The 22514-nt window shown below is 40.7% G+C and overlaps 2 protein-coding genes across 2 annotated transcripts; one reads left to right on the top strand and one right to left on the bottom strand.

Annotated features, from left to right (window-relative positions):
* Positions 1-5926: 5926 nt before the first annotated feature.
* PNRC1 (proline rich nuclear receptor coactivator 1) lies at positions 5927-9130 on the bottom strand. Its single transcript, XM_053287328.1, has 2 exons — positions 8699-9130; positions 5927-6981 (listed from the first exon to the last, which is right to left on the bottom strand). Exons 1-2 carry the CDS (start codon positions 9128-9130, stop codon positions 6538-6540), a joined length of 876 nt encoding a protein of 291 aa, XP_053143303.1. The 3' UTR covers positions 5927-6537.
* Positions 9131-9558: 428 nt separating this feature from the next.
* On the top strand, positions 9559-13347 carry LOC128341170 (BLOC-1-related complex subunit 6-like). The gene has a single exon (XM_053287329.1). The coding sequence runs from the start codon at positions 9775-9777 to the stop codon at positions 10276-10278; it is 504 nt and encodes a 167-aa protein (XP_053143304.1). The 5' UTR covers positions 9559-9774; the 3' UTR covers positions 10279-13347.
* The last annotated feature ends 9167 nt before the right edge of the window (positions 13348-22514 follow it).

The following is a 22514-nucleotide window of genomic DNA, read 5'->3' as shown; positions in this document are numbered from 1 at the left end:
ATTTGAAAATGTTTTTTTGTTTTTTTGTTTTTTGTTTAGTCCTCAGCATCCATACAACTGCATGTTTCACATATGACATGAATATCACTGAACGTCTTATCATCAATGTTCAGGTTCTCCATAGCCGGCTTGAGCTCTTCATCCACCTGAAGAAACAGACCAGAAATAAATGAAACTATACTTTCAGACCCTTTAGGATCACTTTTTCATTTGCAATCAATACCCTGATTTACAATCACATCTAATAATAAAACTTATCAATGTAACAGTTCATCTGCGTGCACATCTTTCAAATCTCTGTTACAGCATGTAACACAAAATAAAAATAAATGGTGCTCTTACCCTCTTATTTTCCGTGTCCTCCTCTTCCTTGGGGTCTGTTTCCAATTCAAATCTTTTCATGAATTTTGTGACAGCCCCACCATCTGTACTGTCGTCCTCCGATGACCACTCATCACTCCAATCGCAGCACTTATCAAGGCAGTATTGTAACTTTGGTCTTTCTGGAGAATGCCCACAATCGCATTCCACCTGTGCAACTGTCAGATCAACTATGCAACAGGGTTCCTGACAGTAAAATAGCCGAGGCCTTCTCTTTTTCTTAGCAGCTCGGTTCTGCCATTTAGGGTTTCTATAGGCAGGCCACTTTTCTTTTGGGCGAAGATTCGCAGCCATTGGAGTAAAGGCCAGTCTCTTTGATTCAATTTCAATGGAGCCATCGGTAGTGAGAGCCCCTCAGGCTTCAGTGGTGTTTTAAATGCACTAGGTTTTTCAGTGTTTCTCCCGCACAGTGCTACTCCTCCAAAATTGCCACTTCTCCTATATAACCACTACCACTGCTCTCATGTGCCCCTCATCACCCAATTAAAAATCAAACCTGATGTGTCAGCCCAGCCATATGGATTAAACACGTTATCTAGGGGCCTACACCTATGACGTAAGCCTGACCCCATGACCCTAGGGTCGTCGTCATCATCATCATAATAATAATAATTATAATTATAATTATTATTATTATTTTATTTCAATTTCTCTACAAATTTTGGAATTTCTCTTTTGGAATTTCTTCCAAAAATGGCTCAGGGCGGTTTACACAGAGAAACAATAAATAAATAAGATGGAATCTTTAATCATTTGGAAATAAGGTCCACCCATTCTACTACTCACATGTGTTCAAGATAATGTAAATAAATGAACATGCATACAGATCTGAATGTGCATTCACAGTACACAGATTGTATGTGTGCTTAACATAATGTGGACAGGGCTATAAAGACTACTTGAAATTGTCTTTGGGCCAGTTATGCTGATTTCTGCCAGAATCGCAATCAGAATGGGGATGCACAGAGAGCATACCCGCTCTGAAAGCACTGCAGGACGACCCAAAGTGCTGTCAGGGCATCCTTTAATCACAAGGGGGACATTAATCTGAATTGCCCCTCTACACGTGCTTCAAAACCCAGGGTTTCAGCGTGTGCATCAGTTCAGATGAACAACCCCCTCACACGATTAAAGGATGACGTCAGGACACCCTTCAGTGATGTCAGGTCAGGCATGCTCTCAGTGTGTCCCCATCTTGATCACATGCCCACAGACAATGGTCTGAATCAGGCTTTTGTGTGGTGGCTGCCTTCCTGGTGAGCTGTTGGGTATATCTGACAGCCATACACATGAACCCACATCAAATGACCACTCTCCGCACTGCAGCAGCAATCCACTGCCAGGAATATTTGCTTTCACAATAGCCGTCTCAAATGGATATCTTTCATTCACTGTGGGGTTTATTTAACAGCGATGTGACAATCTTTTCTGGGTCTTCAAAATTGAATTGTAGTACCAGTCTGCCCAGTGTGGACTGGCAAAGTGCTATGAAGGCTTCTTGGGGATTCTATCCCTTTAATTAGAACCTTCTTGTCTCTCCATTAAAAAAATACAAATATGCTCATAAAAATAAATTTACCAAAAAATGTATCAGCAGAGCAATTGTTCTGGCTGTAAAGAAGCAACCATTAAAGCCCCTGCGACTCTAGAGGAATTAATTAAGGAATGCTACGGTCACAGCAATTGAACAGGAAGCAACTAAATTAGCTTCTTTTTTTAAAAAAAGGAGTAAGGGTGAAGCTATTAATTAAGAGACAGCTGTAGAGAAAAGTGAGATCTGAACTGAACTGACTTCTGTGTAAATATATAGTGAGGTCATGCTGGGATCATTGTTCGATTTCTATTGGGAAATGGCACTGAGTAAATGTAATTTGAGATCACATGTCCAGCTAATTAGAAAAAGGCAACATCTTGGCAAGCTAAAGGGCCCTGGACTAGAAACATGTGATATTTGGTAGGAGCATGCTGACAAATCACACAGTGCGGGGGCTGATCCATGTGGTGAATGGTACTGATGGAATTACTCACTGCATGAAACAATTTCCCATGTTAAGATCAGTGGTAGTAGTGGAAACTCCAGTCAAGGAATCAGGCTTCTTGAATCTTTAAAGATAATCCAACCTTGAATTGACCTATTAATATCCCCAATAACTGAAACATTTGTTACTAGATTTTTGGAATACACTAAATCTGGAGGGTGTCCACCAGATGTTGACCATTTGTTAAGCTAAACCCACGGTTGTTATTGATGGCAGTGGGCCAAAACATCTAGCCTTGTACACAAAGTTTACAAGAATATTGAACCTAGGCTACTTCAACACAACCTTCAAGATTATCTTGGGCAGTTAGTTGTGAAATGTGATCTCTGATTGCTAAGTGGGGCAGGGGTGGGAAACTGTCATACATATCCTGGTGCTGATGGAGCTCACCCACTGCTCATCTTCACAACTCCCTGCCCACCTGTCAATCACCTTCACGGGTCTCACTTGGCCACTCACCCTTCATCGTCGTTGGCTTGCTGTCCTTTGCTGACCACTGCATGGCCTAATGATGTCATCATCTTGGCACCTGTTCTAACTGGCCTGGGTTTGTGCCAGGGTAGTGACATCATTAGACCGTGTTGTCAGTGAGCGAGCGGCCAGGTGGGAGCTGTGGAGGCAAATGGTGGCAGGTCTTAAAAATAAAATTACAGGCCACAGCCATCACTACACCAGTGTCTAGTAGAAATGTTGCTGTTTTTCCTGGGCACCGAACTCCAGTAATGTATACTATATTGGACAAGCTAGGCACTGGCGGCCTAAGCATATAACTCTATGTGAGTCATTTTAAAAAAATGTTCTTTTTAGTTTTACAGTGATTTATCATTTCACTGTTCATGACAGGCATTATTTGGAAGGCAATATAGATAATAAAAAGTAGCATCCAGGAAAATGTTAAATACTATTGGTCGGCCTACAAACTAGATGTACTTATTAAAAATAATCAAGGAAAACACAACTAACTTTTATTTCCTTGTATCTTTTTCAACATCTCCCAGGTGAAAATACAGGTGAAACTCAGAAAATTAGAATATCGTGCAAAAGTCCATTAATTTCAGTAATGCAAATTAAAAGGTGAAACTGATATATGAGACAGACGCATTACATGCAAAGCGAGATAAGTCAAGCCTTAATTTGTTATAATTGTGATGATCATGGCGTACAGCTCATGAAAACCCCAAATCCACAATCTCAGAAAATTAGAATATTACATGGAACCAAGAAGATAAGGACTGAAGAATAGAACAATATCGGACCTCTGAAAAGTATACAGTGTACTGTGCTTGATTGGCCAGCAAACTCGCCTGACCTGACCCCATAGAGAATCTATGGGGCATTGCCAAGAGAAGGATGAGAGACATGAGACCAAACAATGCAGAATTGCTGAAGGCCGCTAATGAAGCATCCTGGTCTTCCATAATACCTCATCAGTGCCACAGGTTGATAGCATCCATGCCACGCCACATTGAGGCAGTAATTGCTGCAAAAGGGGCCCAAACCAAGTACTGAATACATATGCATGCTTATACTTTTCAGAGGTCCGATATTGTTCTTTTCTTCAATCCTTGTCTTCTTGGTTCCATGTAATATTCTAATTTTCTGAGATTGTGGATTTGGGGTTTTCATGAGCTGTACGCCATGATCATCACAATTATAACAAATTAAGGCTTGACTTATCTCGCTTTGCATGTAATGCGTCTGTCTCATATATCAGTTTCACCTTTTAATTTGCATTACTGAAATTAATGGACTTTTGCACGATATTCTAATTTTCCGAGTTTCACCTGTATAGCACTCACCTGAAGACATGGCATTTTAGGGTATTTAAGACGGAGGATTGTTTCACTGAAAACATTTTCTTAACGGGAATTTAAAAATGCATGCTCTTTTATCAAACAGATTGCCTTGGTTTATCCTCATATATTTGCAAATGATATATTTAGTGCATTTACACCACTTTTCAGATAACATATAGCTTCAAAATCTCTTCAGCTGTTTATTTTAGGGAAATGGGTCAGACCAGCCTACCAAATTTTGCATCTAATGTATTGATGAGGGGATGTTTCTGTTTTGGATGTTGTGTTGGTATATGCTAATATTTAATTAGAACTGGACTCACTCCAACCCAGAATCACACACACTGAAAACTACATTAGTAAAATGAGTTTATCTGTACCTTTCACTAAGACTGTATTTAATGAAGATAGATCACTGGCTGGAATGCAGGCTTATGTTGCATACAAGGAAAATTGTTCCATGTGTGCGAGGAAAGGATTATTTTCACCCATCGTCCCTTCCAAGTGCAACCCACTATGCCTCCTGAAAATATATGCCCGAGAGTCCTCTATCCATTCAAGGACATATTCTTGGTAGGTATAGTGGGCTATAGAAAGGGGAGATTGGTGAAATCGCTCCTCCCTTTTTGTGCACATGTAATTATTATGGATGTCAGCCACTATCTTATATTGACCAGAATGTGGCCAAATATTTGTCTGTTTCTACTTTTGGGGTACTGCAGTCCACAATCCATTGAAGTCAATGACAGATCTATTTACTTCATGGATGTGGATGGTATACATTAGGGGTGTGCACATGCTGTTGGTTCAGTCCAAATTCGGACTGAATTGTACCAAAGTGAACTGGTTTGGTTGTACCAGTTCACGATTGAACTGGTTCACAAGCGAACTGGTTTTACACATCCCTAGCCCACGTTTTTTTAAATCTAATTGGACTATGAAGTGTGTCATGTATTTGTGCAGACTTCGCAAAATGGAATCTGAGAAGCATTCTTCATCACAAACGTTTTTTGCCCCAAATTTGACATAATTTTTTGGCTATTTCTCTACCTTTACTTTTTGTAAACTGGGAATAACTGCAATATATTTTCTAATCTGGCATCAACAAGGAGTGTTTCAAGAACATCACTGTATGTCTCAAAGCATTTTGGTCCTTACTTTGAACAGGTGGCCTCAGGCAGGTCATTACAGCCCACATCCATAACAACGTATGCACAGTCCAAGATAGTGGGCTGGGAAAATGAATAGAAATGCACAATTTCATTCCAACCACAAAAGCAGAATGGGGGCTATATCAGGTGTATTACATCTGGATGCATATCCACACTGTGATGTGCAGTTGCATCCAGTTTGTGCACATGGGTCCATATCTAGCAAGGGAGTTTGAATATAAAAACTGCCTCTATAGGATCTTCCTTGCTAGAATAGGATGCGGGAAGCCCATTTCCTTTTAAAAATCACCTAGTAACACTATTGAGATAATGAATGGGCAAGAATTGTAGAACATTTTTTTAAGTGTAGTATGCAAAATAATTAGTACAGAAGTGCCTGCATGGTAGCATGTTCAGTTTCCAACAGTAATGGAACATCAAAGCGTAATATATTTTAAAAGATGGGAACTGTCACGCAAAAATTGTATGAGAACATAGGAACATTTGGTACATATCACCATTCATTCAAACAGAATGTATAAAGAACGACAACAAAGTATGGGGGGGCCAAATTGTTTTATTTAAACTCTTTTTTTAAAATAACCAATTATCTCTGGTAGAAAGCTCTGCAATTCTTTGTTAAAGAATCAGCAGTGCTAAGTTTGGGGGCTATCTAAATAAAATTCAAATTTTTTCTTTGCAAGGCAGAATTGAATTTTAACTTCATATATTGTCTGAAACAAATTTGTATTTTTATGTAAGCTTTTTTCCCAATGACTTATTGTGCCACAGATTGTAAAACTTCAGTAGTGCATTAGTAATGTTTTTCACATTTCCATTTGAACCTTGAGATGAGAGCTTTTTGCTCCTTTTAAAATCTCAGTACCTTGTGCAAACATTGTCAAGTCTTTCCATGTGTCAAGAACACGTTAGAAGATGTCCATTATTATATACAAAAACCATCTACCACATGGGCAGTGTAAAATACAGCCTTTCATAACAAAACTAAAATGTACCTCAAAATATGAATATACACATTACATGATATACACTATTTACACAACCATAAAAAATAGACAAGTGATTTTAAGACTTGACAGTCTTTTGCACTTCATGTTGCAACAAGGCAGGTTTCAAATTCCTAGTTTGTTCTTTGTAAATATCCACAAACTATGCATGAACTTTTAAGAGAGTTTTTAGATGAACTGCCATCATCTCCCTGTTTTGGTCAGAATATTCAACAGTGCTTCCTACCCAATGGCTGGGAGGCTTTGGAAGGACACTGGGTGAAGGAGGGTCACTAAATTTCGCCCCAGCATAGTTTTCTTTTTGGTTAGCTTCAGTAAGAAAGATGGAATTCTTTGATTTAATGTTTTTGACGTTTTCCGTGTTTTTCAGAGGCTTTTCCTCCTGTTTTTTAATGAGTTCAGGCAACACCGATTCCTGCCAAAAGCTGTTTTCACTTTTTTTTGTAGCTGGAATTTTGTTTAGGGATATACTACATTTGCTCCTCTGTCTGTTAGTCTTTGATTGGTCACACAAGTGTATACTGTGAACAGGTTGATTGTAAGGAATGGTAACCTTCTCAGACTTTCCCATTTTGTTTTTGAACAACTGTAAAGAGAAGAGAAAAATATACATTAACTACTTTCACACCTATATGTCAACATTACTTGCCATTCATGTTCTTTCTTTCACTCTTAATTATGTCTTAAGTGACTTTCAATGTCTGTAATGTCTATAACTGGTCTATGTAAAAACTTGAGGAGTCAGGGAGGAAAACTTTTTCACCCTTCCCCTCCAAAAGTCATCTTATACTGTATACTACTGTTCCCTCCAACAGGGATTCCCAGACGTTGTTCACTACAACTCCCAGCATCCTTAGCTGCAATGGCCTTTAGCTGGGGATTATGGGAGTTGTAGTCAACAACATCTGGGAACAGGGCGTAGCAAGGCTGGAGTGGGCCCAGAGACAAGATTTTAAAATGGCCCCCCCATCACTGAAGCTCAGCTCATGAAGTAAAGAAATCTTAAATAAGGCTAAATAGTAGTAACAAAAAGCATAGTGTTATATATATCTACCTATGTGCCACAATAGAACATCATCCTAAATTATTTTTTTAAAGGTTTTGTAAATTGTGGACGATGCAAGTCATTTAATGGTACTAGAGAAAGACCTGCTGTTCTGGTAGCTCCAGGTCTTAACACTCACATCAGTTTCGGAGGATGAATACAACTGAAGGAAGCCCGGGCGGGTGCGCGGCTGGGGGAGTCAGTCATGTGACTTGCCTCTGGGGGGCCCCCCCAAAGCAGTGGGCCCCCAGACAACTGTCTCCCCTTGCCCTATTATAGTTACGCCCCTGTCTGGGAATCCCTGTTAGAGGGAACACTGCTTTATACATATTTGCTTGAAACATGCCAACAATCCTTTCAAAAGCACTGGCAAGATCCAACAGTAGCCAAGACACAGCCTGCCAGTTTTATCTTTCATGGTTTGTTTTGGCTTTTAACAGGCCCCATCAGCAAAACAAGTTTTGCAGAACTCATCTTCTTTGCTTGATCAGCTCTTGCTCTGAACCTCAGTTTGCTTTTTATCTGAAAAACCACACCCCAGTTCTAAACAAGTTTACTTTCAATCAGCCTCATTCGTTTCAGTTGTTGTGACTTATTTCAAAGGACTCGAGTGGCGGGGACAGACATTTTGCAAGCCATTCCTTCTGGAGTATATTGAAAGAACATGGCAGGGTTGTTCCGGAAGAGATGACAGGTAGCTCCCAAGCGTACAAAGCCTCTTCCGCTAATCGAAGAGCTATCTCCGTCCGGAGATATCTGAAAGAAGGTACCCGAAGAGCACTTTTGTCTTGGTCTTGGATTAAGAAGTTTGGAGCGGCTCTCCGTCAACAACGTCTTGGCGAATGCACCCCCAACCGACACAGAAGAAGAACTCATTGCTACGAAGGGGTGACGAAAAAGCGACCGACCCCCCAGCCCCTCCTCTCCCAGTTGCGTCGTCCATTGGGCACGGCGGCGCCGTCACGTCTCTCCCCCGCACCGTGGCCAACGGGCTAAATCGGGCTGTTGCTGGGCTCAGCCGCCAAGCTCATTGGTGGATTCTTTCCACCTATCAGCGCCTGTGGAATCTCACTTCGTCTTCTCGCAAGGGAAGGCAACGGACGTAACGGAAAGTTCCTCCTACCCGCCCCCCCACCCGCTTCTCCCCCCAGCAGTCCAGCAGCCCCTGCGCAGCCCCTTCCCTTCCGCACCGCCCCCTCGCAGAAGCGGGGAAACAACGGCTTGTCTCTTCACACACACACACACCCCGTTTCCGTACCTCTTTCCTGAGGGGTTTGCCGACACTAACGGGGGCTGTTCTGACCGGGGGAGCTGCCGGAGCTTCCTCAGCCGCGGCCGTTTCCACCCCAGGCTCTGACGAGGCTGCTGCGGGGGCTTCGTAGGAGCTGCGCGTCCCCTGCGCGGTGTTTCTTCGCCCCAGGCCAGCACGGTGCTGCTGGTACTGTTGGTAGCGGCTCTGCAAGAGGCCGGAGGGAGTGGGCCGTATTTTCCCTCTTCTTCGCCTCACTCTTTTCAGGGCCGGCCGCGCGCTGCCGCCTGGCCCCACCAAGCAGCAGCCGGGCTGGTGGCTCTCGTCGCTGTGGTCCGCCCGCATCAGGCGCTGCAGGAGGGACGTGGGGAACCGCCGGGAGTCCTCGGTGCCTGCCGAGAGCCGGGCCAGGAAGGGTGGAGGTGCTGTGGAAGTCACCATGGTGAAGGAATCGGATTCGCGCAATAGCGCGGCAGGGCTGGGGGATCAGGGGGGTAAAAGTTCGGTTAGCGGGCAAGGAAAAGCAGCAGGGATATGAGTGCGGAGCGCCCGCTTGGGCTGCGATGGTTAGGCGATCAGATCCGCTGCTAGGAGAACATGGCGGGGGAGTGAGAAGAACCACCACAACGCCCCACTGTTGTTACTCGAGAAGGCCGCGCCCCTTTCAGCTTCCCTCCAGTCAGCGCAAAAAGGTGGCGTGAAGATCCGCCTCTCCTTCGCCATTGTTCAATCAGCGGAAAGCTGCTGCCCCGCTCTACCAATCAAGGCAGACACAAATACAGTACGGGACACACCCTCTTTCCAAGACAAGCCTCTCCTACTTCTCGGTCAACGAATGAAGTGGGGAAAACAGTGGGAGGAGGGAGCCCGTCTCATAGACACCAGTCTCCAATCAGAAGCGGCAAACGGTGTCTCTCCCCCCCCCATTGTCCGCTCATCAGCTAATCAGAAAAGACGTCAAGAGTGGAGAGTCGCCTTCCTGGCGGGGGTGGGCGGGGGAAGAGGAGGAGGGGAAACAGGCACAGGCAGAGCCAAGACCCCCGAAGTTGCGGCCGGCGGAAGTTGCTGGCGAAAGGCGGCTAACCATGACCGAGGAGACGGCAGTCGAGGTGATACCGCCGAGGCCGGACGCAGTGAGTGCCGTGGAGGAACAGCCGGGCACTTTACAGTCGGAGGGTACGGTGCGATGGGACGGGCGCCTCACCCACTTCGTGGCCAACAACTTGGAGCAGCAGATCCGGCTCAGCGCCTCCACGGACTCAGGCTGCGTGATCCCTGCCGTTGACCCCGGGGCGCTGCAGGACTTGGCGGCTCTTGCTGTCCAGATGGCGGCGCAGGTGGACGAGTTGCTGCGGAGCGTGCATGGCGCCCTACAGGCCCTGACCGCCCTCAGCGTGGGTTGTATCCAGACCTACCGAGACGGTGTGGAGGGGCTGGGAGAGGCCGTGGACACGAGCATTCGCTCCATGTACACACTGATGGCGCGCTGCGAGGAGTTGGACAAGGAGATGCAGCCGGTGCCAGCTCTGGCCGGGCGCATCCGGGACATGAAGAGCGCGCTGGAGAGGCTGGAGGGGCTCTGCAAATAGCCCTGGCACTTGCCGCGGCCCCCCACCCCGCAAGCTCGGTGCTGTTGCTAAACTAAGCAAGCCAATCTTTAAAGCCAGCAGCTCTTTCCCGTGACGCTTGGACGCTTATCCTTCAGGGCAATTTCTTCGTTTCTGTGTTGATCTCAGGGCACTTGTCTCATTTAACCAGTTCTTAAATATTGTGTGTAAGATCAGTTGTGACAGTCAATAAGCAACACAATCATTTTTCATCCTGTGGCTCTCCTCTTGCAGTTAAGCTTGGCATGGACCCTGAAACACATCTCTCTCCTTTCAAGCATGCATGCATTTTGTTAAACGTGACTTTTCTTACAGCCCCTGTTTATCATCAGGAACAGAAACATTTTCTCAGATTCTGTACCCGTCTACTCAGAAGTTAAGCCTCACTGGGTTCACTGGGACTTATTCTCAACTAAGGATACATCAGTTGTGATCCTAAAAATACAAGGCAATAAATCACATTGAACACAGCAGAATATAACTTCTGAATAAACATGCAGAGTATTGGACTATAAGTAAACCAACTCTTTATGTCTTACTTGTGCATACAGCATCATTAGGTGGGTCATAAAGTTTTTGAGGAATGATGGTGACTAGCAGACTCACTGGTTGAGGTACACTCAAAATCTTGCACAACATTTACACATAAACTTTACTTTTACAAAGGTTTATTGTTTTACATTCAGCTTGTAAATTGAGATGTCAGTGCTCAACCCTTCTGACATAGTTTCATCAAAGTTTGAACAAATTTGTAGACTGTGCTTTGAATTCTGATTTTAATGAATTGTTAAAGCTGAGCAGCAGAATCTGTTTGCAAATGACTTTAATTCACAAGTCAGCCAACCTAAATTACTTGGATCTAAACCTTTGAGAGGAATAGCAGTAATAATATAATATATCTAATGCCATACTGGTGCAGGTGGATGATTAAGAGTGTGAGCTGCACATTTCCAGGTTCAAATCTGGGCTCAGCCATAAGCTCACAGGTTGGCCTTAAGGTAAAGCCACTATGCTCAGGTCCCAGTCTGTAGAGACATGATGCAGCAACTTGTGCTGAAGATACACAGATCTGGATCTGATCAGTGCCTGCAAACCCTATGTACGCTGCCTTGAGTTTCGTGGAAGAAAGGTTATCTTAGTAACCAACTTTACAGTATTGTGACGATATGATGCTGCCTTATACCAAGTCTGATCAGATGTCCATCTAATTCAATATTATCACTCAGTTTGCAGACAAAAGCGTTGATCATATCCAGTACAGAGCTCCAACTTTTTGAGGTGAACATTTTTTTGGGGGGGGGAGGCATGCCATATAAGCGCTAAATGTAATACTTTGCTTTGTTCTTTTAACTGTTACAGCTTGTTACCTCTATTCTAGTTTATGTTTGAAAATAGCATATTGCTGTTCTGGTAATTGAAATCTACTGGTATCTGAACTCTGTATTGTCTACTCCACTGCAGATTGTGTGCTCACCCACGGTCAAATCTTTTTAATGCACAGAAGCCTATGTAATTTAAACTAAGTTATGTAATTTACTAAGTTATGAGACACTCGTAACTTAATATTACCTTGCCAAGTAGTATGATCAAAGCAAATGCCCATTTTCTGTTGCTTACCAGTAACATTGTTTAAAGATACAATGGAGCTACTTACAAACCAAAAACATTTGGCCCTTTTTGTTGATGTCATGAATTCCAGACTGTTGTGTCTAGAGGGCTAGAAATCATAAGTGTTAATACAGAATGCAGATTCAAAGTCTTTTAAAAAGTCTTTTAAAAAAAGACTTATTTGCTTTGATGACCTCTGCTGACTGAGGCAATAGTCAGTAGTTCCACTAATCACTTGCTATAATGTAGCTGAACAGAGCCATTTAATATTAGTTGGTTTTATGTAAATGTCTGTTTCTGATTAGTTCATTTTGAAGTCACTATTGCCTTGCCAATTGATGTAATTAAATCTACAGTGCCTTTTCTTTTACGTCAGCAGGATTGGAAATATATTTCAAAATTCTAAGCTGCTATTCATGCACAGGGCTGAAAGATCTTTCACATTTCTAGGTGCAGGCACCAATTTTCTGGAACTAAGGCAAAAAGGACATAAGATTTTTCCAGGCTAGAAGATAATATATATAACTTTGGATTGCAGTCTCGGAAGCTGGAAATATGTAATCTGACTTCATCCTCCATAGAAACCCATTCATTGCACTGAAACATAGGCCTACCACTTGGGGCAGCAGTTAATGATAATGCTTTCATTCCTGTGATGGGAATTTGTTTTTTTATATCCCAGACATATCAGCCATCAGATTTTATTAGAACATTGACCATATCCACAGTCCTAAAAAACCTTGGTTCCAAAAGCTTTGGATTCCGTTACTACAGGCCTTTTGTACTATAGCATGAAATAGTTCTGTTTACTATTAGCTTTTACATAACTTGAGATCTATTGGAAAATAAGTACAGGGGAATAACCCAGCCAAAGTTAAGCATTTTTGTCCCATTGGTTTCAGTGAGAGAACTGAGCACATGTTTAACTCTTCCACTGAAAAAAAAAAGAAACTCAGAAGTGCTTCATGTTGGCTGTATCATGGCCCATGTTTGCAATTCTTTTCACAAGCCCTATGAAAGGACAAGGTATTACATTTTCTGTAATTAATTAATATTTCATTTTATTCAGCAGCTGCTTAACCATTTGGGCTGCATAGCTTTTGTGCACGTTTTGATCAATGTAAAAAATGCAGTTCATCTTTATACATATATTGTACAAAAAGATGTAATTTAAGGAAAACATTTACATTTTAGAGCACAAAGCTTTTCTTTAGCGAATCTGCAAAACAAATAGTTTAGTTCATTTAAAAATATAATAATGTTTAAAAGTAAATTTGAAGTGCCATATGTAATGAGAGAATATTGTTGATGTTTATGTTTAATTATGTCAGCAACTTGGTAACCACTATTCCAATCCAAAAGATTAGACTGCTTTTCTTCTTAATGCTTAATATGAATCTTTTTGCCATCAGTCAATGATAAATTAAACTCCTTCAGCTGGTGTGTGTGGATGAATGTGCTTCTCAATTTGATTAAGGTATTGGTACATGAGATAAATTCTAGTGTGCTACTTTTTGTAACTTACCTGTTGGATACAGCAAAATATGCCTTTATTTCCCTGACAAAGCTGTGATAATTATAAAAAAGCACAACTGAGGTGAGGAAATGTTTAGTGCCCTGTGCATCCAACAATAATTTGTGGATCTACACCAATCTTGTTTCATACACTTTGCTTTAGATTGGTTATTATCTCTGTTGTTTCTTTAAACTTCAGGTGTTATATGCATCTGTTTTATATTCAAACACAGAGTTGTTCATCTATACATGAAAGTCCCCTTTTAGCAACTGTTTATGGCAGAGAGAGTTCAGCTTACAGTGTTCATTTGCATTCTCTTTGGCAGGTTATTTATTTATTTATTTGATTTCTATACTGCCCTTCCAAAAATGGCTCAGGGTGGTTTACACAGAGAAATAATAAATAAATAAGATGGATCCCTGTCCCCAAAGGGCTCATAATCTAAAAAGAAACATAAGATAGACACCAGCAACAGTCACTGGAGGTACTGTGCTGGGGGTGGATAGGGCCAGATAGGGTAGGATGGGGTATTGTTAAACTTATGCCATGTGTATTTGGTCTGTGTGGTCTTGTTTATTATTTGCCAAACTAACAAATGTGTGTAAACTGCCATGAGACATATGTTTTTGGCGGTATACAAATATGATAAATAAATAGTTGCCCCACCACCACTCAAAATCAGCAACGCATTTCTCAATTATATTGAACTACTTCTGGGAAACAGTATACAATATTCATGCCTCTCAGGTAACCTTGATAGTTACTAATGCTAATTTACAATGAACACTGGAAATATTCCCATCCCAATCAGTGACATTTTTTTCTTTGCCACTGGGGATTTTTGCTTACTGATTTTGAAACAGAGACTTCCCTTTTCCTCACATGAAAGGAGGAAGTTATATTGTTTGGCTCATTTTCAAGAGCAGTTCTTTGCCTAACCTAGATAACCTGACTTTCTCCAGTTAGAGCGAATGCTACCTGTTTCCCATTTGGTCTTGTTTCTGTCTCCAGTGGTTAGAGAATCTAGCCATTACTTTTTATTTTCAGGTTCTTTATATTGGGCCAGATGCTGCCATAAGTATGATATTTTGGTGCAGTGGATCAAATGCTGGACTTAGATCAAGGAGACCCACGTTCAAATCCCCACTCAGCTATAAAACTCACTGGTGGCCATGAACAATCACTCTTTTTCAGCCTGGCTTATCTCACAGAGTTGTCATGTGGATAAAAATGAGATAAGCCAATGTATAGTGCCCTTCCTGTTTTATAGAAGAAAACCAGGGCATAAGTATCATAATAATATTACCCTCTTCTGCTGCCTTCATCACTTCTCACATTTTAATTTTAATTTTTCTAAATCAATCTCTATCTCTGCCTCTTATCTGAGTTTCTTATCTTATACTCTCGCTTTTAAATCACCTTATTCACATTCTCACTCTCCTCTCCATTCTTATTTCTGTTTCATGTGTATTTGTGACAAAAAAATAACAAACAGTGTGAGTACAGAAAAATATCCAATCGGGAATACAAAACTTCCCAAATTAATAACTATGTTTATAAATAATCATGAAATGCATTGCATTACCATAAAGTAAGTTACTGTGTAGAATTATCTATGAGTATATAAGTCTTTCTTGAAGAAGCTTCAGCGAAAATCACTGCTATCCGGACAGTTTTTTAAGGACTTATACAGTCCAGAGACCCAAGTTTGGGGTGGTGTACAAATTTGATAGATAGATAAATAAATAAATTAATTAAATTAAATAAGGATTCACCAACAAGGACTATGACTTACAAGGACTCACTAACAAGGATTTACTTCATCACTTGTGTCTTGGAATCATCTTAGTGAGATTTATATGTATTTGAAATATTGGAAATACCTTGTGTATGCAACAGGATGGACATTATTATCATATTATTATTGTAGATTCCTTGTGGTGAATATTTGCTATTTGATTCATTTAGTGGATATTGTTTATTGTATGGTTACCCCTTGCAACATGCTCAGCATGTATTGGGTTATCCTTTTTGTGTAGTACCTATTCTCATACCCATATAAGAGCTTTTGGGTGGTGTATGGCACAATCCTTGGATTTAGATCTTGGATATATGTATTATTACTAATTTCATGATTATTTATAAACATAGTTATTAATTTTGGAAGTTTTGTATTCATGATTGGATATTTTTCTGTACTGACACAGTTGTTGTTTTTTGTCCTTCGTACACGTGTGGCCCTATTTTTCTTTTGTCATGTGTAGTTGTGGCATCATTATATTTTGCTAAACCACCAGATTTGTTTCCTTTCAGATTTGTCCCCCAGATTCACAAACTTAGCCCTTTAATGCCCAAAGCTGTAATACTGTTGGGCCGTAAACATTTTTTTAAAAACCAGCAGTTGCATTAAATAGCACAACTCTCACTCCAGAGAATCTGTTGGCATTTCGATGCAATTTAAATATTTGACAAGTGGAAACATGTTGGCAAGCTTAATTACATATGGAGAGCAGTTTGGAATAATACTGATAAAGGGATTGTGTGCTATAAATTGAAGGCTGTTGGAAGAGAGAAGAAAATTAAGCAGCTGCTGCCTTGACTTGCTTTGAGTATAGTATGCAAGAAGAGCAATGATTCAGCCTCATGTGATATGGATAAAGGGATGATGTAATCAGTATGAAATATGACTTCCTAGGGGACACTTCCCACCCCCACCCTGTAGCTAATCTTTGTGGGTAATGCTACTTTCATATTGCTATCTTGAGAGTTCAGCTCTTATTGTATGAACAAGAAAAACAAAGGAAGCAGAGACATGGCTGATAACACAAAGCTGATTCATTGCCACCTACAATAGGCACAGCAGGAATTCCTGGTGAATTCAGCTTGGCCTTGTGAAAACTGAATCACAGCCCTAAGAGCTTCACATATTGACATGAGATGAATAGTGCACGAGTAAGAAATGCAATTTTGTGAACAAAAGAACATGAATATTATAAATAACAAATAACATGAATATTATTCTTGGTACAACTCTGGTTTATTTTGTGTTTTTATTTGATTTATATCCAGTTCTATCCTGTGGACCCAGAGTAGCATTCAGCATTTTTTTCTAAATGTGAACAGTTTTATCCCCACAGGGCTCTCAATCTACTCTAAAGAAACTTGATGGCTTGGGGAATAAAAGAAGCCGAATAAAATAAATTTTACTTTGCAAACATTTAACCTATTTTTTAAAAAAGTAGAATATCACAGACAACTGTCTGAAAAGCCATCCAAAAGGCAGTGCTTTTTGCAAGCAGGCAGCTGTTAGATCCCTGTTTGTTGAATTGGTGCTGCAAAGTGGATGAGGCTGGCTGTGGTTCAGAGCTCCATCCCAGATGTGATGGTGTCTCTGAAGGTAGGTTGGACTTCAGTCATGAGTGCTGGACTCTTCGTTCTTTTCAGCAGCAGCACTAATTGCCAGTGGCAATTACTGTATTGGACAATATACTCCAGTCCAGAATGGAATTTCTTTCTTTCTTTCTTTCTTTCTTTCTTTCTTTCTTTCTTTCTTTCTTTCTTTCTTTCTTTCTTTCTTTCTTTCTTCATTCTTACATTTATATCCCGCTCTTCCTCCAAGGAGCCCAGAGCAGTGGCTGAATAGGCTGAAAGGGAAACAGAACTCAGACTATTATGATGACGGCAGTTTGTGGAGCTCTGCCTTTTGAAGAATATATACATCTTGCAGGTCCTGGAATGCTCCTCTTCTCCAGCAGCACCAGTTGCTAATGGTAGCTATTGGAAAAGGCACTGCAGAGTGGGATGGGCTAGATGGGGACAAAGTTCAGTCCTAGACTGAACATATAAAGTTGTTGTATACTGAGTCAGACCATTGGTCCATCTAGCTTATATTGTCCACTATCTGGCAGTGTCTCCAGAATTTCACAGAGGAACTCCTGGAATTGCCAGAAATTGGTCCTGGGAACGTCTGCATGCAAAGCAGTTCTTACATAATTTTAAATTGGTTTAAAATGCTTCTTAATTGTTTTAAATTTGTTTTTATATTGTTTTAAGCAGTTGGTTTTAAATGGTGTTCTTGTTTTTTACTTGTTGTGCATTGCCCAGAGCCATTGGATGGGGCAGTATGAAAATGTAATAGAAAGAGAAAGATAGAAAGATAAGATAAGATAAAATTAAGCATGTGCTCTGCACATGCTTAATTTACAGCCTCTCTCCTAAGCTACAGCCTCTCTCCTAAGCTACAGCCTCTCTCTTAAGCTACAGCCTCTCTCCTAAGTGTGATGGTGATGGAATCTTGTGACTCCATCTTGGTGATGGAGTCACTGCCTTTGGCAGACACTAATTTTGGTCAATTAAATTATTGGGCAAGGTCCTTCAGACTAAGTCATGACTACATCTCTGAAATGAATGGGACTCAAGCTAAACATGATAACTTGTCTCACTTATTTCAACGGTGCTTAGTCATGACTAAGTCTGGGTCCTGCCAGTTATCTCTCTTAATATTTCAAATCACAAGTGATAAATGCACTACTGCATTTTGGAAGCTAGAAAGAAAGTTGTCTCTGGATTTTAAGGGCAGCTTTTGTATACATTTTATATGGCTCATTTAAGGACTGTGTGGAATAATTGGTTGCTTCTAAGCCAAATTAGCTATGTTAAACTATGTCAGACACTTAAAGGCATGTTTATATCAGAGGAATAACAACACACTTTTCTATAAGAGGTCACAGATAATATGAACACTCTGTATGCTATCTTTGGCTGGAGAGAGGTTAGTTGAGTGTGGTTTGAGAGAGGCTAAGGCATCTGTTCCCATGGTGTGGACTGGACGGATGCGCGCGCGCGCACACACACACACACACACACACACACACACACACACCCCTACCTGTTAACTGTTAACATTTCTGGTCAAACAGGTTTTTGAAACAGTACAAAACCCTGCCAAACCTGCTTACAAGAAGCAAAAGTGGGATGGTATATAAACCAGAAGCAGCAACCCATCTTTCAAAACTGCCTTCAAATTTCTGAAAAACTTCTTTTTTCTTTCTGCCCTCAATGAATAGCAAACTGGTTCTTTTCCAAGAGTATCCATTTTGAAAGCACAGTAAAGGCTGTAGATGTACAATAGCTTTTCCAGGAAACTGAAGGCAGTTTGAAAACAGGAGAATTGCTTTTAGTTTTTAATTTTTTCTGAAACTTTAGCAATTTCAGAAAATTGCTTTGCTGGACATTTGCTAAATAGGCTTTGCAGGTTTTTGTTTTTATTTGTATTGTTTCAAAACTTTGTGCAACCTGTTGGACCAGAGGCAAGAGTGTGGGACAAAAATAGTGTGTGTGGTAGAAGATAATGCTTTTCTCAGTTCACTTGCAGCTTGAACACTGTCTGCTTCCAGCTTAAGTACCTATCCTACACATTTGACTTAAAATATTTTGAAGCAGCTTTAGGCCTTCTCTGCACTGCGGCTCACTGCAGTTTAACTTTAAGTGGTGCTGATTTTCAGGGTTTGCTCTCCCTTTGTATAATTTTTTGCCAATAACAGCTTACATGCCACACAGTGCCCCCAATGGAAGAGTGGGGCACATGCACTGGCTCTGTATGATTCCAAATGGCATCCTTGCTGCTACCCTGCTTGGAGATACTATGTGGCGTCTAGGAATTGTATCACTGTTGTAGTGATGCTGTTCCTATTGGGAATATTTGAAGATACATCACTATATTCCCCTGCTAACTGAACAAAAAGGCACCTTTTTAGTGGTGGTTCTCTTTATTGAGTGGGGGAGAGCAACTGGCCCTATCCATCCCCAGCACAGCATCCCTCCAGTGGCTGTTGCTGGTGTCTATCATATGTTTCTTTTTTAGATTGTGAGCCCTTTGGGGACAGGGAGTCATTTATTTATTTACTTTATTTATTTCTATGTAAACTGCTTTGGGAAACTTTTGTTGAAAAGCAGCATATAAATATTTGTTGTACAGTGGTGAAGCGATTCTTAGGAGCCACAGAGGGTCTGAGAGTATGCAGTATGTAAGCCACTACAAGATAGTCTTAGGTAATTTGTTTTTGCCCCCTGCTATGCTGCCTCATTGTGGCAGGGTATGTATGTCGTGGCGGGGATGATGCCACTCTGATAGCTGAGAATGCGGATGATCTGCAAGCTCTAGTCATGAAAGTCAAGGAGCACTGTAAAAAAATGGAACAACGACTAAATGTCAAGAAAACCGAACTAATGACAAAGCGTACAGCAACCCGCCTCAGAACTGATAATGAAGACGTTGACGTGGTGGATAGCTTCTGCCTTATAGGATCGACTATCAACAGTAAAGGATCCAGCAGTCAAGAAATACGCCACAGACTAGAGCTTGGTAGAGTTGTACTGAAGGCCGTGGAAAGGATATTTAGGTGCCATGATGTGTCTATACATACAAAGATTAGAATCGTTTGGACAGTGGCTTTTCCCATTTTCAATTCAGACTTTTCACTCAAGGTACAAAAGACCAGGCTCAAACTATCATACTTCGGACACATTATGTGAAAACCCAGCTCCTTTGAGAAGTCCATAATGCTGGGGAAAGTTGAAAGAGAAGAAAACAACACCCAGCAGCATGGTGGATGGACTCGATTACGACAGCAATGAATGCACTACTGAGAGATCTTAAAGGCAAAGTTGAAGACAGATGATCCTGGAGAGAATCTATCTATGTGGTTGCTAAGAGTTAATACTGACTTGATGGCACTTAATCAGTTTTTGAACTACAACTCCCAACCTAGTCAGCCCTTTAGCCACTGTGCCTGAAGAACAGAGAAGCATTGCAGCATTTTATAGAGACTAATTCATCTATAAGTGCTATATGTGCTTACACTGTATTGTTTTAAATTTGTAAGAAGGAAGTATCTGCTTCACTAGTTTAGAAGCAAATTTTCTGCTACATAAACTTCTAAACAGACTTTTCTTCTTATTTTGGATATACCTGTCGGTTCCATCTGCTTATCTGGAAGTCATTTCCCAGAAAAAAAGTAAAGAAATTATTTTTAAATTCTGCATCCAGAGCTTATCAAAACATTTACAACTAGCTTCTTGGGGAAGCAACTTGTCTAGGGAGCAAGAGGCTGTTAGTTTGAATCCCCACCGGTGTGCTTCCCAGACTGTGCCTAGTAAATATATATTTGTAGTCACTTATATCAGGCAGCAGCAATAGAGGAAGGTGCTGGAGGCAGGTCACTTCAGTGACAATGGCATCGGCATCATCTCATACTGTGTGGGAGAAAGGCAATGGTAAACTGCTCCTGTATTCCACCAAAAAAACACATGGCTCTGTGGTCACCGGAGTCGATGGCACAAATTTTCCTTTCCTTAATAATATCACAAAAGGCAAATGCACAGTACATCCTGAAGTAGTAAGCTGTAGAAACTTTAAAAATAGTCCCCTAATACCTATGAAATAATTCAATTTTTAATATTTCTATGTAAAATACATTATTTCCCCATATTCTATCCAATCCCACATAGGAGAGAACATCCAACATTTTGCACCCAGCATATGGCATCATAAAGGCTACCAGCTCTGAGTCCGTCATCTGAATAGTCCCATTCATATACATTAGCAGAAAAAGAAGAGGGTCTAAAGGAACTCCATAAATGATTAATAGAAAATATTAGGTTTTCTCCAATATTCTCTGGCAAGGGGGTGTATCCACTATAAAAATCTTTGCTTGTTTTCATCCATTTCCAGTAACGTATAAATTTAATAGATAATTATTGGTGTAATGCATATTTGGGATTTTAAAAGATCGTGATGCTAAGTATGGCAATGCAGCTTAACATCTTAACTATAGTAAAACTACATATTTATGTGAAGTCACTTTCATAGCTGGATATGTTTTTCCAAACAAAATGTACTGTAGATATGTATCAGAACTGGAAACTGAACAAGGGCACTCATTCAAGTAAACTCATCTGCTGGGTTTTCCTGTTTGTGTTAACATTAGATTAGAAGGGAAACTGCAGAGCTTGCAAATGATTTACATAGTACTGGCATTGACGTAGCCCTGGGAAAATTCTTGATTGCAACATTTGTGTGTCAGCAAAAGAGTCATGTACTTTCCCTGTTGGCCTCACAGACGATCTTTGTTAAGGCTTCAGGAAACAGATTGCCTGGAAACCAGCTCTGTTAGGGGCACATCCTGCCAAAAATCCTTGTTAGGAAATACACAGCAGGAACCAGGAGGGGAATTTTTTTTAACCCAGTTTCTGTTTTGAACAGAAGCAACGTCATGCAAGTGTTCCTATGAACATTACATTTGCCTTGCATCTTGTAAGCTCCTGATTTGGGAATGGACTAAATGGTACATATTTGATCAGAACATCTAAATGTTCACAGTGTACGTGTATTGGCTGGAATTGCTTATTTTAAGATTGGACATTCTGCTAAGAGTTGTGTTTAGCCAATGACAGAGATGCACAATTGAAGAAAACAACACGGAAAAGCTTATAGAATTTTGCTACTCCTTAATGAGTTTCTTCCCTCTTTCATGGCCAGATTTTATTTCCTTTTTTGTTCTTTTGTATAATAGTACAGAAGATGTTTATTATTCCTTGTAAGACTCTTTGTGTCTTGAGATATTGTTAACAGCGTGGTCGCATTAGTATTTCTACACTGCTTGTGGCAAATCAGAATAAAAAGAAACTGAAATTATCAATTTTAAAATAACAATTTAATGTCAGCTACAGAATGCTGAAAAAAACATCTTGAATGCTAGTTTTATTTTGAGAGATATCATAGGTGCAGGGATTAGCATTTATTATTAATAATAATAATAATAATAATAATAATAATAATAATAATAATAATTCAATTTCTATACTGCCCTTCCAAAAATGGCTTAGGGCAGTTTACACAGATAAACAATAAATAAATAAGATGGAACCCTGTCCCCAAAGGGCTCACAATCTAAAAAGAAACATAAGATAGACACCAGCAACAGTCACTGGAGGTACTGTCCTGGGGGTGGATAGGGCCAGTTACTCTCCCCCTGCTAAATAAAGAAAATCACCATGGTAAAAGGTGCCTCTTTGCCCAGTTAGCAGGGGTCTG

Source organism: Hemicordylus capensis, chromosome 1, assembly GCF_027244095.1.
Source record: "Hemicordylus capensis ecotype Gifberg chromosome 1, rHemCap1.1.pri, whole genome shotgun sequence".
Lineage (NCBI taxonomy): Eukaryota > Metazoa > Chordata > Lepidosauria > Squamata > Cordylidae > Hemicordylus > Hemicordylus capensis.
The sequence above is the reverse complement of the archived record's forward strand: the minus strand, read 5'-3'. Positions and strand labels throughout refer to the sequence as shown.

Bases quoted from the DNA above. Each gene is read 5' to 3' on its own strand.
- PNRC1 (XM_053287328.1), bottom strand. From the start codon at position 9,130: ATGGTGACTTCCACAGCACCTCCACCCTTCCTGGCCCGGCTCTCGGCA. The intron at 6,982-8,698 runs GTACGGAAACGG...TTCTCTTTACAG, and splicing joins GCAAACCCCTCAGGAAAGAG to TTGTTCAAAAACAAAATGGG.
- LOC128341170 (XM_053287329.1), top strand. From the start codon at position 9,775: ATGACCGAGGAGACGGCAGTCGAGGTGATACCGCCGAGGCCGGACGCA.